Source organism: Coturnix japonica, chromosome 5 (assembly GCF_054131305.1).
Source record: "Coturnix japonica strain WE chromosome 5, WE-NBRP24, whole genome shotgun sequence".
Lineage (NCBI taxonomy): Eukaryota > Metazoa > Chordata > Aves > Galliformes > Phasianidae > Coturnix > Coturnix japonica.
The window spans coordinates 28,913,239-28,930,019 of NC_140667.1; the positions used below are offsets into that span (position 1 = coordinate 28,913,239).

Consider the following 16,781-nt stretch of genomic DNA (forward strand, 5'->3'; position numbering starts at 1 on the left):
AAAGCAAAAGGAGAACTGTTGAAAGACCTACCCTGCATTGGACCCAAACACTCAAACAGATCTGCTTGTATTTAAGAAGTGATCACCTTTATCATTCCGACAGAATCGGAGGCCAAGAGAGACTAAATGGCTTATCCATAGAGACATACGAAGCTGGTGGCAGAACAGAGCAGAAGAGACCACCATGCCCGTTCTCCTGAATCCCAGATAAGCAGCCTGATCCTAGAGAGAGAATGCCTCTTCTCTAAAACCTCTGACTAGTGACGCTGGGATTTGACTGTTCTTTTGAAACACGGATCAAGTCTTTAAGAAAAACAAATCACAAAGAAAAATATAAAGGGATGCAGCGAACACGTACTTTTCCAGAAAGTCTTGGAATTCAGCGGGTAAATTATTAGGAACAGCGACTGGATATTCCTTGGTTACTTGGCCCTGGCTGAGTGAAAGCAGAAGCAAGCCCAGACTCCAGACATCCCCTTTTTTTCCAGGTTTGCTGGGAAGAGAATCCTCGCTAAAACGAACTTTGGTCTGCTCAAAAACATCTGCTTTGCAGATATCCGCTAAGCGTTTGGAAATGCTGTAGTCTGTCACCTTGATGTTTCCTTCAGCATCTACCAGGATACTGGAAGCACAAAGAACTTTGTGCACCACTGAATTATTGTGCAAGTAGTCCAGAGCTGACAAAATCTGGCTCACATAATGGCGCAACTGCTCAATCGGAACTGGAGTCTCTTTGTGCAAGTACGTGGAAAGGCTGAACCCTCCTATGTGCTCCACTATAATGTCCACCACAATTGAATCCTCCTGTTCTCTCAAGTTCATACATATGTAATGCACTATGTTTGGGTGACTCAGCTTTGTCAGTGAGCTGAACTCGGTCTCTGCACCCTGAAGCTGTTAAGAGAAAAACAACATAATACGCATTATGTCATATCTCACAAGCGCACAATTACTAAAATAAGTCATATATACAAAAATACCTCTACAACACATCAAAGAACTGTGGACAAGGAGCAAGAATAACTTTGGTTTCTGTCAGGTATGTTTGATTTCCTCTTCCTTCAGAATTTTAATATTCTATTATTTGATAAATGCATCCATTCAAACACACTTGCTTTCATTCGTATTTTACATACACTCCTAAATATCCCAGCATATTCATCTTCTTCTGTGGTGTAAATCCTTTGAACATGAACATTTTGAGGCTCATCACCCTCTCAATATAAATTAGCAAATTCAACAAAATCATTGAAACCTATCTGAGCTTTATGAAGCCAAATACAAGAAATGGGCATTACCTGTTTCTTACACTTCTCTATCTTTTCTATTTCCTGCGCTGTAAGAAATTTTCCCATCTTTTTTTGCCAGTGCAGAACCCACTCATATATTAAAACAAAATCTCCAGTGTGAGTTTCCAAGGCATTGTAGACTGATTTACCGAGCTGTTCATCCTTGCCTAAACACAAAGGGAGGAAAAGAGGAACACAGCTTATTTTCTCCTAAAGGCCCAGCAGGAGCTTCTGCAAAAGCTAAAGAAAGACTGGTCTTTATCATCTGAGAATTGCAAACCTACCTACAACTGAACAAAAGCTGTACCCATGTGGGTGCTGTGAAAGATCTCTGATGAATGTGAATGCTATGCTGACAAATTCAACTAGCAATAGAGAAAACTACAGCATGTTGGCAAAAACTGCTGCATGCCTTAAGAATTTCAAATTTCAACAACCGAATACTCTTCCCTGTTCTTACCATTGGTAACATTACTGTAAGTTGATTTCTTGCTTGGCTGCCATGTGTCTGACAAGGTAACTGCTTAGATTTAAAATCACTCTTTCTAGGACTATTTTAGCTATGAAGATAATAGAACACTTTGTGGTACGGCTGTTAAGTAATTGATTCTGGAAAAGCAAGTTTTTACTTAAAATAATCTCAGGAAAATGTTAAAAATTTACCAAAAAGTAACTTCCTATTACTTCCTACCTCTTCTGGCTGTGACATTCCATTTTGCACAACAATCTTCTCTCTGCCCTTGCTACTTTGTACCTGTCAGTATTGTTTAAGTTCTCCCCCCACCAAAATGGTATGTCAAACTGCAATTGCTTTTGCTTACCTAGACATTTTCCTTTATGCACAGTAAGCTGCCCAGCACCACTTGTGCTGAAGTTCAGAACTTCATAATTTCCAGGGGACTCTTCATTATTACCAACAGAAAACTGGCGCTCTCGCCTGCAGTATAGACAAAACATTTTCCACTGTCTCAAAAGATACATTTGTTACAGTCTCTAGTTCCTAAATATATCACTTCTGCAACAGGATTAGCTTGAAGGCCCTTCTGCATCCAACAATGACATCCATCAAAGACACCCAGTTGGCATGAATGTAAACAACTTTTTGTTGCTCATTTCTGCTTTAGTTTAATTATTTTTCCCTCCTTAAAATGGGCTTCCCGTTTACTATTACGCCTCAAATCCATCCTACGAGAAGGGGAAAACTGGGGAAAAAACAAAAAAAATTGGTGCATTTCAAACCTTCTTACATGCACATGCAGAGCTGCACGTGAGATCAGAAAGAACTCCAGACCACTAACCCAAATGAACCTCCATTACTTCTTGATACAACCTACTCTGAAATTAATAGAAATATTACCACTTTCTCCAAGTAAATGCAACTGGTATGAAAATCACGTAAGGTAGAAGCTCAGCCAAAATCCCGATTAAAAAAAAACCAAAACCGTGCAAATTGCCATACATACCTTGAACGCCCAACTGAATTTGGGCGTTGTTTATTATTCACTCCATGTTCCAAACCGTTCCCATTTACATTGGAAGCAACTCTGTACCCTGATGTATCTCTCCTGTGAGAATTTTCTTGACTTGCCAGAGCAGCTATTTCCAGACGTTCCTGAAGATCAGGAAAAATACCAATAAGTACATAATTGGCTCCTACCCTCAACATTTGTGGATACACCTGACTATTATGCCATGAAGTCATCGGGTCCCAGGGAAAATACAATCCCCATAGAAATAAGGCTGAGGAAGAAATGCTGAGATTCAGGCAGTACATTTTAGCATTGTCTGTGGGCGAGAACGTAAAGGTGCTTTGCAGCAAATCTGGGAACGTTACCAAACCAGCTCTATTCTTTATCCATTTTAAAATATGTATCCCAGTGCAGTAAAAAGACCCAAGCTATTTTCCCTTATAGTTGGCTTTATTTCCGAAATAAATTCCACATTACCATGAACAGAAGATACTATCTTAACTTAGATTGCCTAGAAGAATTGGATTAGTAAAAAAGAAAGATCTTCAAAAATTCAGTCATGAAATTCTCCTAATTCTATAAGCATGTGGTACACAGATAGAACAAAAGGTTTTGCAATGCTCACAAAGAATACCTGTTTGGCAATCTCTTTCTTTTTTCTTTCCTCTCTTTTCTCTTCCTCCCGTCTCTGAATCTCATTAAGGATTTCACGTTGCTAAAACGAATGTCAGTGCTGTTAGACATGCAACCATAAACACAGTGCAACTCAAATCTTAGCCTGTTAAAAATCGAGGACATTGACTTCTCAAGGGTATTAGAGAGTATTCACACATCCCAGAAGAACAAAATAACAAAATAAGTAAAAAACAAAGAACAAAATGAAAACCACAACAGAAGTCAAATTAACTCTTCTGAGGAAGTTAAGAGAAAAAAAAAAGTATGAATTGTGAATGGAACTTTAGAGAAAAGAAAGTGATTTCTACTAGCAAACCCAACAGTAAAGTTTTCAAACAGCACATTTATTGAGAAATAAAACAAGAGCTATTCTGCCTGTGTTCCCACAGTGTGATTTCACATCAGAAGTCTCTGTGTGGCCCACATGAATCCCCTCAACTGTAGGGCAGAATAAATACGTCTTTCCAGCTTAAGACATGTTGGTTTAAACATGCTGGTCTCTAGAGGAGCCTGTTAGAGTGAATACAGCAGTCACTTTACAGTGAACAAATAGGTAGGATTACCTATCTGCCTGTCAGCTATTTCCTTGTTTTAGATGGAACGCACCCAACATATACATTTACTCAGACTTTCGTTATGAATTTCTTTATAAATAGTTTCCATAGGATCACCAATCAGCAAGTTTGTTTCCAGGCACTAGTATCTGTCAGGGTTAAATTCTCATCAGAAAGAAGCTACAACAGAAGCAGCAGATAGTTCATGGTGCACCTATTGATGCTGACGGCTCTGAAAATTAATTCCCTAAAACTCCTGGCAATGCAGGATAACTTACAAAATCATTACTGTTAAAATAAATGATACAGAGTTATTCACATTCCAATTTCTCTTACCTCCTGCTCCTCTCTTCTCTTAACTTCTTGTGCCCTCCGCAATTCCTCTTGTGCCAGCCTTTCTTGCTCTTTTTTATGATTTTTTAGCATTTCTTCATGAAAGGACTTGGAAGGTGGTTTATTATACTCACTGAGAAATGACTGTATGTAGCCTGCAAGTTCAAATATCATCACCTGAAAGGAAATAGATAGGAATGACAAGCAGAACTCAATCTAGTTCAGAGAACATAACTTTCATTGATGTAGGAGCATTCCTCTGGTAAAGCAGAGAGTCAACAGCGCTAGCAGACCAGTGCACCTCCAAAAGTGAAGAACAATACAGCAGAGTGAGCAGCAGCACTGATCATGGTTTACACACAGGGGTGAAAATTAAGTCAGACCAAACCCTACCATCTGCCTGCAGCAGATTGACAGGGCAGGGATATTAAAAAATGGAACCCTTTTGAAGTAAAAATTCAGAGTAGAAAGAATAGCACAAAATGCGTGTATCTGACATGCAAACTCCATCATCTTTCACTGGTTACTATTAAAAACGCAAAGTGATCAGCATGTACACACATGTATTTTAAAAATAAATATACATTAAATAAGAAAATTCAATAATAATAATAATAATAAATGTAAAACACATCTGTTATTTGGTATGACAGGTAACTGAAGGACTCTCAGTTTTTCCATACTGCAGAATACATAAAGCTGAGTATTATTCCACCTCAGCATATAACAACTACTGCAGCTGTCTATCTTTCACTTTCAGAAAAGCAAATAGAGCAAACCAAATGTGTTCACCTGTAACATTCCTACAGATAAGAAATACACCATAAACCTTGCTTTCACAAAGAATTCAATGTTTGGTAGTAACACAATGCATAATTCCAATCTTCAGTCTTACCTTATTTACCTCATTTCAATATGCACTATTGTAGAATCACAAAGTGGTTTGGGTTGGAAGGGAACATCTTGTTCCATCCCCCTGCCACAGGCTGCAACCCACTCCAATAGGAGACTGCAGAATTTATACTCTGAACTTTCATTATAAAGGAACATTCTTCACAACAGTACAAATCATACTTCTAATCTGGATGCATTTCCTTATATTATAGATAAGTTTCCTTAGAACCGTTTAGGACTGCGGTGTATTTCTCAAGGATGTGAAAAGTTCTTACCTCTCCACAGCACTCTTTTGCCAGTTCAGCTAGTCTGGATTTTAATTCATTTATTTTCTCATTGGACAAGCCTTTGGAATTTTTCAGTTGTATTTCAGGAACACTGGGAGACAGCAAAAGAACATTAAATAGATCCTTGTTAAAGAAAAAGAAAAGAAGAAAAAAAAGGAAGTAGGAGGAAGAGGGAAGGGAGAAACAAGATGAGAGGGGAAGAGTGTAAAAAGCTCTGTGAGATACAGAGGGCTGGTAAAAGAAAGGGCCAGTGATGGAAAAGGAATGGAGTTTATCATCAGTTGGCAATTAGTTCATGCTCAATAAGCAGTAGGTATTAAGTATATAACACAGATTAAAGCCAGAGTACTATTTTATACTCATCAACTTCTGGCCACGCGTTACTTGTTAGTTACATGTAACAGAAGAACTTGCAAGGAAACCCCTGCAGTCTCTCACAACTCCAATCTTTATTAGTAATTGATATAGAAGCGCTTTACAAATACTACTAGCATAATGCTGAGGTGGCTAAAATTAATTTATCCCCACTACGCAGGTGACAGAAACTTAAAAGAAAGGTTACATCTTAATGTTCACTCACGTATCAGGGTAACTATGGGGGCACCTGACCCACAGATCAACTCTGGCGTACACCTCATCAGCGCCAGTCAGTCCCTGAGGACGCAGAACCAAATTAATTTCCGGAGGCTGTCGTACCTGTAAGAGCAAACAAAGCTTTAGATTTCAACTAACAAATATCAGGCAGCATTTCCTTTTCCAACACAGTAACAGACCATGAAATCACATCTCATGCAGCCACATGGACAGGACATTTTGTATTTGTACTTTTTACTCTTGGCATGAAACAGAATTTTAACAAGTCTTCCCAACAGTTGCTTGAAACTGCCTGTTTGCTTTAAAAACAACAACAACAAAACATGTCCATGGAAACATTTCAACCCTCTGCATCTCAATTTGGAAGTTTTTTGTTTTCTTCTAAGAGAAGAGATCTTAGCAATGTGATAAACAGGTATGGAAGTAACACCACAGATATGGGAACATTAATAGACTGTTGGTATCTCCTCTACTTTGCATTTCCAAGAGGGAAAAGCACATTATGCACAAATCTCACAAGGAGTGCGAGCAGGCATTGCAGCAAGGTACTGACATGGCTGGCATCAAATGCCACCACCAGCACAAGAAGTCACAAGTTTCTGCAAGAATTCTAGGTTCAGGTGTACAGCAAAAAAACAGCATCAGCCATGAAGTTCTGCAGGAACCAACGCCAAATGCAGCTAACAGACAGAGCAGCACTGAAGTTATGTGGAGGTGACATAAGCGAGTGGTACTTCCAGCTATGGGACAGCTGTGCCATAAGATGCAGCTGGGAAAAAAACCCTCAAGACACTGTGGGCACAGAAGAGCTGGAAAGCACTGCGGAGCACTGCGTAACAGACATGGGCAACTAGTAATAATTGGAAAAAAACAACACCACAAAGTGAAAGCATGAAGTTGTGATGGAAACAGCCCCAGTCAGAGAGAGCCACGGCAGGGAACGTATGCCCAGAGTTCAGCAACACGTGCCCCGACGGGATGAGTTAGGCGGCCTGTAATTATTCGGCCAACGATAGAATTCAAAGGCAGCTTTTCTTAAGCCGGCAATTAATTAAAACGCACGTTACCCGCAGAGCATTAATTACGCCTGCGTCAGCCCAGAGGACAAGCGCGGCGGCGGGCGGAGAGCGGGCCCCAGTGCGTGCGGCCTGCACCCGAGGGGACGGAGCGCGACGACGAGCGCCAAGGGCCCGGGGGCAAAGCAAGGGCGGCCCGCAGCAGCCGGCCGTGTCGCGCCGCGCCGCTCGGTACCTTCCAGGCCTGGCTCCGCCGCAGATCCTGGAAGTCCTGCCCGTAGATGGACTCCAGCGCCTGCAGCTCGTTCTCCTGCCGCAGCTGGTAGCTCTCCGGCGGCTCCGCGGACACCTCCGCGGGCGGCTGCCGCGCTCCGCTCGCCCGGGCCATGTCAGCTCCCCGGGCGGGGGCGCGAGGAGCCCGTGGGGCGGCGCCGCCACGATCGCAGCGGTGCCGGCCGCGCCCCCGGGAGGAGGAGCCGGGACCGAGGCGCTGGCAGCGGGGCGGGGCGGTGCCCGCGAGGTGCGGGCGGTGAGCGCTGCGTGCGGGAGGAAAATCCACGCTCAGGGATGGGGATGTTGAGCGCCCGGAGCGGCGGCGCCTCCCGCCGTATCCGTAGGCAGCGGCACGCAGCAGGCAGAGCAGCACGGCAGTAGGGCAGTACAGCAGTAGGGCAGGACATACTTGCTGCTCGCTCTGTACGGAGTTTTGCAGTCAGCGGGACACCTCAGGAGGGAGCTGCTGTGCAGAGCAGCTTTGGGAGTTTACACCTGCCCTGAAAAACTCGCTTATACAAATCCTTGTTTTGTTTTGTTTTGAATTCAAACTCATGTCTTAGGGTCCCGGTTGGGACTGCAACTCGTAACTGCTGCAGCTGCAGCGCGACACCGGTACCAAACGAGCACCGCATTGTCTTCTGTTCCGCTCCCAGCCGGCGATGCCCGCCGAGTCGTTCAGCGGCGGCTCTCCCCTGTTTGTTCACAGTTCTGTGGGATCCCCGCACCGAACACGGCGCCCAGCGCCTCACGACAACCGCCGGCAGCCCCGCCGCGCTCCCAACATGGCAGGCAGCTCCCGCCGCCCGTAGCGGCGCGTCACGTCACGGCGGAGGCGGGAGCTGTGCCGCCGGCTGCGGCCGCCCGCGGCGATGAGGCGTTGAACGGGGCCGCGTTCGGTGCGGAGCCGTTCGTGCTCTGCCGGCCCTGGTGCTCCCGCCCGCAGCTCGCCAACAAACAAGCAGCGTTCCCCGCCAACGGCGGCGCGGCGCTGCGGGAGCGGGATGGAGGCTGCCGCGAGCCACGCGGGACCGAGCCCGCTGTGGGAAGGGCGGGCAGGATGAAGGGCAGGATGAAGGGCAGGATGAAGGCGGTTGGCGTGTGGCCGTGAGGACCGAGCGCTTCGCTCCGTTGCCGTGCGCGGGCAGCCGTAACTTTGGCAGCCGGCGGCGGCGCGCGGTGAGCGGGCGGGGCTGGCGGGAGCCGCCGTAGGGACCCTCCCCGTCCGCGCACCCCGCCGAGAGGCGCCGTGCACGGCGAGGCAGCGGCATGGCACGGCACGGCACGGCACGGCACGGCCGGCAGCGCGGCGGGGCCGCCTCGTCCCTTCCGATCGTAACGAGTCGCGAGGCGGGAGCGCGAGCAGCCGAGCCCGCTGCCCGGGACGCAGAGACGCGGTGACGATGGTGCCGATGGCTCCGCAGGGCACAGCCGGGGCTCCCTCCGCCGCGCCGCTTTCTCGCCCGCGCCCTCCGCTCGGTCACTGAGCGGCTCGGCGGCCGCCTGGCTATGGGGCACGGCGCCAGCCGGCACCCGCTGAACGGCAGCGAGCCCGCCCCGTTCCGCGCCGCAGCCCTGGGGGCGAGGAACGGGACCGCCGCTCCGATGGCGTGGGGCGGCGGCAACGGCAGCGCGGCCGGGCCCTGGGGCGGCGGGGAGCAGCCCGGATACCGACACTTCGCCACCGCCGCGCAGCTCGTCATCTTCGTGGGCTCCCTGCTGGGTGAGTGAGGGCCGGGGTCGGGGGTGGCCGCGCGGTGTCCGCTCGCGTGGCGCTGCCGGATCGCGGCCGTGCGGCTGGACATGGCCGCAGGGTTCACCGTGTGTGCCAGTGGGCGCTGTGAAAGGCGAGGTGCTTGTCGCGGGTGGAAACCAGAACGGCTTGTGTGTCACCGCTTAAACTTTCCTATCAGGATATATGTGGGGGAAAATGCGTCTTTGATGCCTTCATTTGGAACTCGAGTCGGGCCGGTTCTTTTTACCGTAGGAAAGCATGCGGAGTGCTTTACCAAAGTTTTACCGAGCATCTGCTGGGTACTGCAGTGATTCAGCACTTGTGTGCTGCGGATCTCACACTGATCCTTCGGAAGCACTTCACGCTGGAAGCAATGTAGTTACGTGCGCGCTTATCTGCTTGTTATCTTCCAGCCCAGCATCGTGCTCTTCTGTTACGTGGCAATAAACTGCTGCTGTGCTCCGTGTACCTCCGTGAAGGCGTGCAGGCGGCTGCACTTGCTACCTTGCATTTCTACGACGTGTTTGCAGTGTGCTGTTAGGAACAGGTGTGCATGTCCTGCCAAACAAGTTGTGGTGTCCCGTTTGATGAGTCAGGTTGGCACCGCTGGGAAAAGCAGCGAGGAAGGAAGGGCTGCTGCTGTTGAGGGCGCTGGAAGTGGTTCCTAATGCCCTCAGTTCTGGGCAATGTCAGTTTTGCTGATGGCCGTGGACTTTTGTTATCAGTGTTTTGGTTTTGTCTGATTTTGAGTGACGCTAAGATCAATTTAGGTGGTTGCAGTAACACGTTCTGCTACTTATTTCCTCCTGATAGTGTTTCACATCACCTAACTGCTTTCTTTTTGAAAATACGATGAAGAGTATCTTGGAGCCCTGCTGAGTTCTGGCCTTGCTCAGTGGTAGACACACTTGTTATTGCTGCCAATTGCAGACTGGTTTGAGGTTTGACCTCTTATTCCTCTTATCCAGAGGGGGTAATTGTGGTTCTTGGTTGTTGTTTTTTTTCCTCCCCACTATTTAGCGTGTAGGTAGTGTGTGAAAATGATTTTGTTGTAACATGTTGGTTAGTGCCTGGCACAAAATGACGGCCAGCAGACAGTAGGTGAGGTTAGCAGGCCTGGTCCCTATAGTGTCAACAGTGTCCTAAACACTACAGAACTGGACAAGTAAAGCAGTTCTTATTCCCTGTCTTTTGGCCTTTGAGCCTTAAGGAGCCATTTAGATCATACATCTAGTCTTGGTTCCATGACAGTGGATTCTCATAGACACTGATGTAATTAAGCCATCAGTGGCTTGGAGGCTTCTTAATAAAATGAGGAAAAGTAAACCAGACCAACCAAATAACCTGAATTTCACAAGGCATAGTGTAAGTTAAGGGTTTGGCATTCCTGCAGTTTGCTTTTGAGAGACGGACTCTGATTTGGACCTGTTATAAGGGGCTTATCTGCAGATCAGCTGCAGGGAGGCTGATGATGCTGGTCTCTAGCCTCCCAGGCTTATCCTAGAGCAAAGCCAGAGATGAAATCATGGTATCTCTTTTCTGCCTGTGGAAAGCCCCCTGAGCTACATACAGAATAGCAGTGTTTTTGTTTTTTTTCCCAGTGAGTCTCAAGCTCCTCCTTGCAGAGAGGAAACCCTTCATGGGGAGCCGTGTTTCTCCTTCCACTAAGCATGAGGTGAGGGGCGCTCTCTATGTAGGGAGGGTGTGTGATTTGGGCTTGTGCATCCCACATGCTCAGTGCATGCCTAAGCTGCTTTGATAATGGATAAAATTGCACGGCCCTTTTAAAAGGAAAAAAATACTTCTTCTTCCAGCATGAAAGGAAGCAAATGTATATGCCTGAGCATCCGTAATGAGTACTGACGTGAGTATCATACTGAAGCTCAGAGAGGTCCAGGCCCTACAAGAAGAGAGAATCAAAGTTCAGATTGTGAATTTCAATTTGGGATCTTGCTCTGCAGAAAGATGTGAGAGCTGTTGGCTGTCATGAGAGAGATACACAGTGCTTTCTTTTCCTCTGCTGTTGAGGGCATTTCTGTGAGACCTTTAGGGAGACTTTCTGTTGCTCCCTGAGATGGGTGTAAGCTGGCTGCTTTCTAGAGTTTCTCATTTGTTCCCTCTTCTTGAGGACCATGCAGTGAGGTAGAACTTGTGAGGATTAACTACAGTGTGCTAAGGGTACAGCTGGCCCTGTGATGTGTTTCAGTAACACAGAGCCTGCAAGGGGGGTTGCAAATGGAAGTGGTGGCTGGTGGCATTGAAAAGAAATAGAGGCTTCAAATCTTGGTCTGATATCAGAGGAATGGAGAAAAAATTGTAGATTGCTTGTTTAATTTGGTTGTTTTACAAAATTTTGAATCAGAAATGTATATTTGTAAAATTCAAATAATGACTTAGCCTTTGTCACCCTCTTGCAGCATGAAAAGAAAGCAACAAAAAGCTCTAATTTATTCTTGGCTTCTATTCAAAAGTGAGTGAGCAGCTTATGAAAATAGAGTATTTGAAGATGGTAACTGCAAAAAATGAGCCGTTTTAGACTGAGGAGAGTATGGAGTTACTGCTTTTACCCCCGTGGCTGTCTCCAGTTTGAAAGAATACACATGGGTGATGACTTTTAAATAGGTAACAAATGTTGAATGACAAATCAAATATCCTTTTCTCTCTCTTTCCTCCTCTCTTTTAAAGACTTGAGGTGATGAAGGGCTTCTTTTCAAAGCCAACACAGTTTTGTCAGAGAGGATTTTGTGAGGCAAAATTTATTGTGAACATAGGATTAGAGTGATGTTACCTAATAAAGCAAATGTATCTTCCCATTGGAGATAATCAGTCTGCAGGGAGTAATTATTTAGCCCAGAAACCAGACCTTCAACAGAAGGGTATATCACTTCTGAGCTCTGGTGGGGATGTGTTGCTGGAGGTGGCTGTGGCTGGCTGCAGGTGCTGGGGGGGGTCTTGGAAATGAAGAGGATCTCCAGAGAGTCCTTGTAGGCAGCGTGAGTAGCGAGCTTAGGTTGAGAGGGCAGGAAGCTGTTGGGTGAAATGCAGTGGACAGCAGCATCTTCTGATATGTCTGTGAAAAGGGAAGGGATGATTGGGAATGGGAACTGTGAGGGTTTGAGCTCTATGTCTCTTAAAGCAGATTTTTTCCACAGTTTGCCTGTTTACATATTTTCTTTATTAAAAAAAAAAAGAAATAAGACACTTTTTGGGAAAACAAACAGACACTGTTAGGTGGCTAATATTATAATGAGGAAGAGAATTCTCTGAGAAGAGAATTCTGCAGTGCCAGTGTGTGTATGGGGGGGATTCTTTGTTACTTGCTCTTTTTGTTTTCCTGAATGTGTATTGTACTGACAGAAACTGGTACAGTGCAGAAAGAAATCTTGGGGATGTACCAATACAATTGGAACTCAGGTGGTTAGGGCAGTTTCTTTGGAAAGCTGTGGATTTGGTTAGTTACCTCCTTGTCTCCTCTTCGTGCTTGGAGAGGTACCTTTGGAGAAGAGGTGATGTGTTTTGAAACAAATATCAGATGCCCAAGTGAGAAGTGAACCCCTGCTGCCTGCTGTGTTCAGAAGGAGCTCTCAGAGGCACGCTTTGGGCTTGCTCTTCTTCCTGAGGCTTTCCCAGCAGCTGTTTGACTTCAGGCTCTTCCTACCCTCAAAGCTGATTTTCATCTGTTTGTCTTGGCATTTGTGCAAAGCAAATCAAAACTGGATTTTTATGGCACCTAGTTTGTAAAGATGCGAATCCATTTTTTGCATACAACACTAAATGAACTGCCAGTCCAGGTGATGTGTTTGTTTTGGTAAATGGCTGCTAGCATAATAAATAAACACTTGTATCTGTGAGATTTGCCACAAGCTTCTTCTGTAAAGAGCAAGGAAGGGAATCTTGCAGTAAAGAAAAGAATACTGCAGGTACAAGATTAAGGCTGAGATGGAATAAATTTTTAAAGCAAGTGAGACTTGTCTGCTACAGCTCCAGAATAGAAAATTACATCCCTGCTTCCAATGGGTGTGATCATCTGGGGGGGAGGAAGTTCACCGAAGGCTCAGGAATAAGGACGGTGATGTTTTGATTCTGCTGCAGTCACTGAGAAAAGCTGGAGTAGTTTTTGCCTGACACGTTCTAAACCAGCCACATAGTGCACATCTACTTTGTTGTAGATCAGATGGAATAGCTTGTGAGGTGCAGTAAAAAGAGTCGGAAAAGCAAATCTAGTAAGAAGCATCACACAAGTTGCAATATTTGCATGTAATAATAATTACATCATAGTAACATATTTCAGTATCGTAATATTGCAGCAGTAATTTTCCTCTATATTTTCCTGAGTGGTTCCAAGCCTCGGGTATTACGGGCCCTGCAGAAGTAAGTCTGGTTCTGATTGCACCGGACTTGTCAAGTGTGCATGGAGTATTGTGCTTGTGCTTAGTGTGCTGCCAGGTGCACTGCTCTGCAGCCTTTTATTGGAGAAAAAACTGAATTTTGGGGTCAGCGGAGAGGGGTTTCTGTGCATGGCTGTGGGCCCGTTGCCATGGAGACAGCCGTGCTGCCTCTGGCTTTGGCTGAGGCCTCAGAGCTGCCCCAGGTTCTGGAAGCAGGGCAGGAGGAGCAAGTGTTGGCACTGCCTGTAAAGCTGCCAGATGTGCTGGTTTGTAACTGTGAGTGCCCAATGCTCTGGTGATGCTGTCTGCTGGGGTGTTCCTTCTGGTGCTGTGGGTTAGGCAGTGCCTTTACAAGTGAAACACGTTCAGGATGTGAACCAACTGTTAAGGGTGAAAATAATTGCTGTTGGTCTTTTTTGTGTCTGCTTTGTTATTCGCTGTGAATTATGTTTGTTCAAATGGACAGGTTGTGCTGATCAGGTGCAGAGCATGGCCAGAGAAGCAAGAATGCTGGGAATTCATAAGCGGCTCTTAATCCCCTTCTGTTAGCAGCGCAGGGTATGGGATCTGTTGAGTCATGGCCTGAGCCACTGACTGAGCACTTGGGGAAAGAACCTGGTCAGCCCTGAGAGCACAGGTGAAAACAGTTCACTTGTGTGACCAGAAGGGCTGGAGCCTGGCTGCACCTCTCTTAGACCCCATGTAAGGGCTGACTGACACTGGGGAAGGATCTCTGGTTGGACATCCCTCCTTTCTGGAGCTTTTCCCATTGAATCTGGAATCTTTTGATACAGATGAGCAATCTTCCCTTCCCTTGTAGCACCTTTCTGTCATGCTGATCCTTATGTCATTGCATGTCTGTCCACTTATTCTTCCCCAGAGTAACCTGAATTCTCTTACCAGCCCCCCACTGGTGTTGCACACTCCCACAATGCCCATCTGCAGCATCCCAGAGTGACCCTCTCTCACCCCAGGGCCTATCATCTCTATTTGAAAGGAGGCTGGGAGGGGTTGGGCAGGGGCTCCTCTGCTGCTGTTGTGCCTCTGTCCTCTTCCGTGTTCATGGAGATGAGCTTGTAATTACATTATCTTATGTAAGCTACAGACTGCACTTCTTTGATTATCTGAATATGAAGATAGTCATGACATTATTTGAGTTGGGAGGAATCTTTAAAGATCATCTCTCCCAACTCCCTTTCAGTGAACAGGGACACGTACAGCCAGTCCAGGTTGATTAGATCCTAGTCCAGGCTGACTTCAGATTCATCCGGGCTATGGGCATTTACCATCTCTCTGGGCAACCTGCTCAGTGCTCCAGTATCCTTATTTTAAAAAGCTTTATATACTTTCAATACATATATATTTTAATATATGCATGCACACATACATAAGTATATAAAAGTATATATACTTTCATATATACTTAATATACTTTTTCTTTATAGAAGAGGTTCTGAGATTATGCAGTAAATTGTGTGTATACTAGCGGGTGTATCAACATGAACTGTTTTGTGGGTAAAACAAAACCATTTTTATATGCATCTTTTATGTATTTAAGGATTTAATTTAGTGATCAAAATAACATTTTGCTTTCCTACTATCTTTCCCCCCCACCCTCTATCACAGAACTTGTAAATGGCTGCATTTTGAGGTATGTGGTGTAGGCTGTGACTGAGTTAGCAGCTGATCTGCATGTGCAGAGACTTGCAAATTCTCTATGTTAAGTTTCCTTTACTTAACTATCTCAATATGGGACAAGGAAGGAGTTTCTAAAATGGTGAGAGGGTGGGCAAGGTCCAGCTGGTATGTTTGCAAATAGCAGAAGTACCAGAGAAACAATTATTGTGTTGTGCCCTTTTCCATCTCTGCTGATAAAATACTAATTCTTTGGCAAGTACAGCTTATTTCTTTCCTATTAGTGCTGTTACATTTTTTTTTACATCTTCAATTTGGATCTAGTAGCTGAGAGCAGAGACAAGAAATTACGCGTTGGAGCCAGACAGATTTCATAGAAACATTGCAGTGAAGAGAATATTCAGAACTGGAAAACTGTCTGGAAAAGAAATCATATAACCTCTCGTGATAAGGTTATCATGATCAGCCGGGCAGTGCAGATGGCAGTTACGGTAGTAACAGAAGCAGAAGTTAAGCTGAAATAGCAGTGGCAGGGAATACTCTCTGTTGTCTTGCTCTCTGCTCATGGTTCTTTGCTGTCATTGAGGATTGCTGGGAGACTGCTGAGACTTGCTGCTGTTCTAAGTGCTTTATCGCTTCTAGTATTCGTCACTGCAATTTACATTCTCCATCATGAATAGTCTGATGTACTTCCTGGCAAATACAGCCTTTTTTTGCCAACTGTGTTTGGGGAAAAAAACAACCTGTAATTTTGAAGGAACAGAAGCTCTGGATTTCATCTGCTTTTTCTACTCTGCCTCTCTTGACTTATTTTCTTGTCTGTCCAAGGAATTCCATTTAAGAACGTAACATTATCTTCCTGAGGAAGAATATGAAGCAATCTTGTTTCTCCCGTCATTGCTTGTATTTGTCTCTATGCATCTTTCGTCACTTGGCTCACGGTTAGATCCCAGCAGGCTTTATTTTTGTTGTGTATCTGTATTGCTTAAGGCAGAACTGGGTAATTTCTCTGATACTGTAGAACAAACAAGAAGATTGAAAATCTTCTAGTGCTACTGCCTGAATTAATTGGAAAAAGTAGAAAGTAGGGAAGTGGGTGGTTTTTCTTGTTTTGTTTTGAATGTAACACCTGTGTTTTTAAGATGTATCCAGAGCAGGAGAGGGTGGCCTGGTTTGCCTTATCAGAGGTACAACCTCTTTGAAACTGTATCACAGGTGTTTCTTTTGCCTCCTGTCTGTCCCCAGTTTTTAACTTGAGTACTCCTACAGTTTTCAGCCTGACTGGTTTGGTGTAGGTGCAGCCTGGTTTTTGCAGACTCATTTGCTGCCTCTTGTGAAGGTTAAGTCTGGGATGCGACTTGAGGCTGGTAGTGTTGTCTGTATGACTGACATATATCAGAAAATTATAGTGGGTTTTGTTGTCGCTTCTGCTTCCTTTACATGCTCATGTTCCTTTTAGGAGCACATATTTTGCCTACTTCACCCAAACGCTGTTATAGAAAAAAGGAACATTGTAAGAAATGTCCTGTACAGGCCAGAATTACTGTATTTTGTGCAGAAAAAGCTGCAGATCTCAGGAGTGTATTACAGAATGTTCTTTTACTTCACTTATAAGTGTTAGCTATATTTTTATCCAGAA

At 45.3% G+C, this 16,781-nt stretch overlaps 2 protein-coding genes across 10 annotated transcripts in view; one reads left to right on the forward strand and one right to left on the reverse strand.

The window, feature by feature from the left end:
- EIF2AK4 (eukaryotic translation initiation factor 2 alpha kinase 4) overlaps positions 1-7,520 on the reverse strand; it is a 29,015-nt gene extending 21,495 nt beyond the window's left edge. For 7 of the 9 annotated variants that reach the window (XR_014946655.1, XR_014946654.1, XR_014946653.1 and 4 more), the window contains exons 1-9: positions 7,347-7,520; positions 6,082-6,197; positions 5,490-5,592; positions 4,324-4,497; positions 3,393-3,473; positions 2,753-2,901; positions 2,111-2,226; positions 1,299-1,456; positions 359-894 (exon numbers count right to left, since the gene is read on the reverse strand). Coding sequence is in view for 4 of the 9 variants with exons in the window: in XM_015864741.2 (XP_015720227.1) it covers positions 359-894; positions 1,299-1,456; positions 2,111-2,226; positions 2,753-2,901; positions 3,393-3,473; positions 4,324-4,497; positions 5,490-5,592; positions 6,082-6,197; positions 7,347-7,499 (1,586 nt within the window). In the remaining 5 variants the exon portion in view is untranslated. Of the gene's footprint in view, positions 1-86; positions 895-1,298; positions 1,457-2,110; positions 2,227-2,752; positions 2,902-3,392; positions 3,474-4,323; positions 4,498-5,489; positions 5,593-6,081; positions 6,198-7,346 lie in introns of those variants that run through there. The other 2 variants (XM_085549036.1, XM_085549035.1) reach the window with 2 other exon arrangements.
- A 1,373-nt stretch (positions 7,521-8,893) lies between these two features.
- Positions 8,894-16,781, forward strand: part of GPR176 (G protein-coupled receptor 176) — a 28,271-nt gene continuing 20,383 nt past the window's right edge. Inside the window, exon 1 of the mRNA XM_015864755.3 lies at positions 8,894-9,107. Coding sequence (XP_015720241.1) covers positions 8,894-9,107 — 214 coding nt within the window. The remainder of the gene's footprint in view (positions 9,108-16,781) is intronic.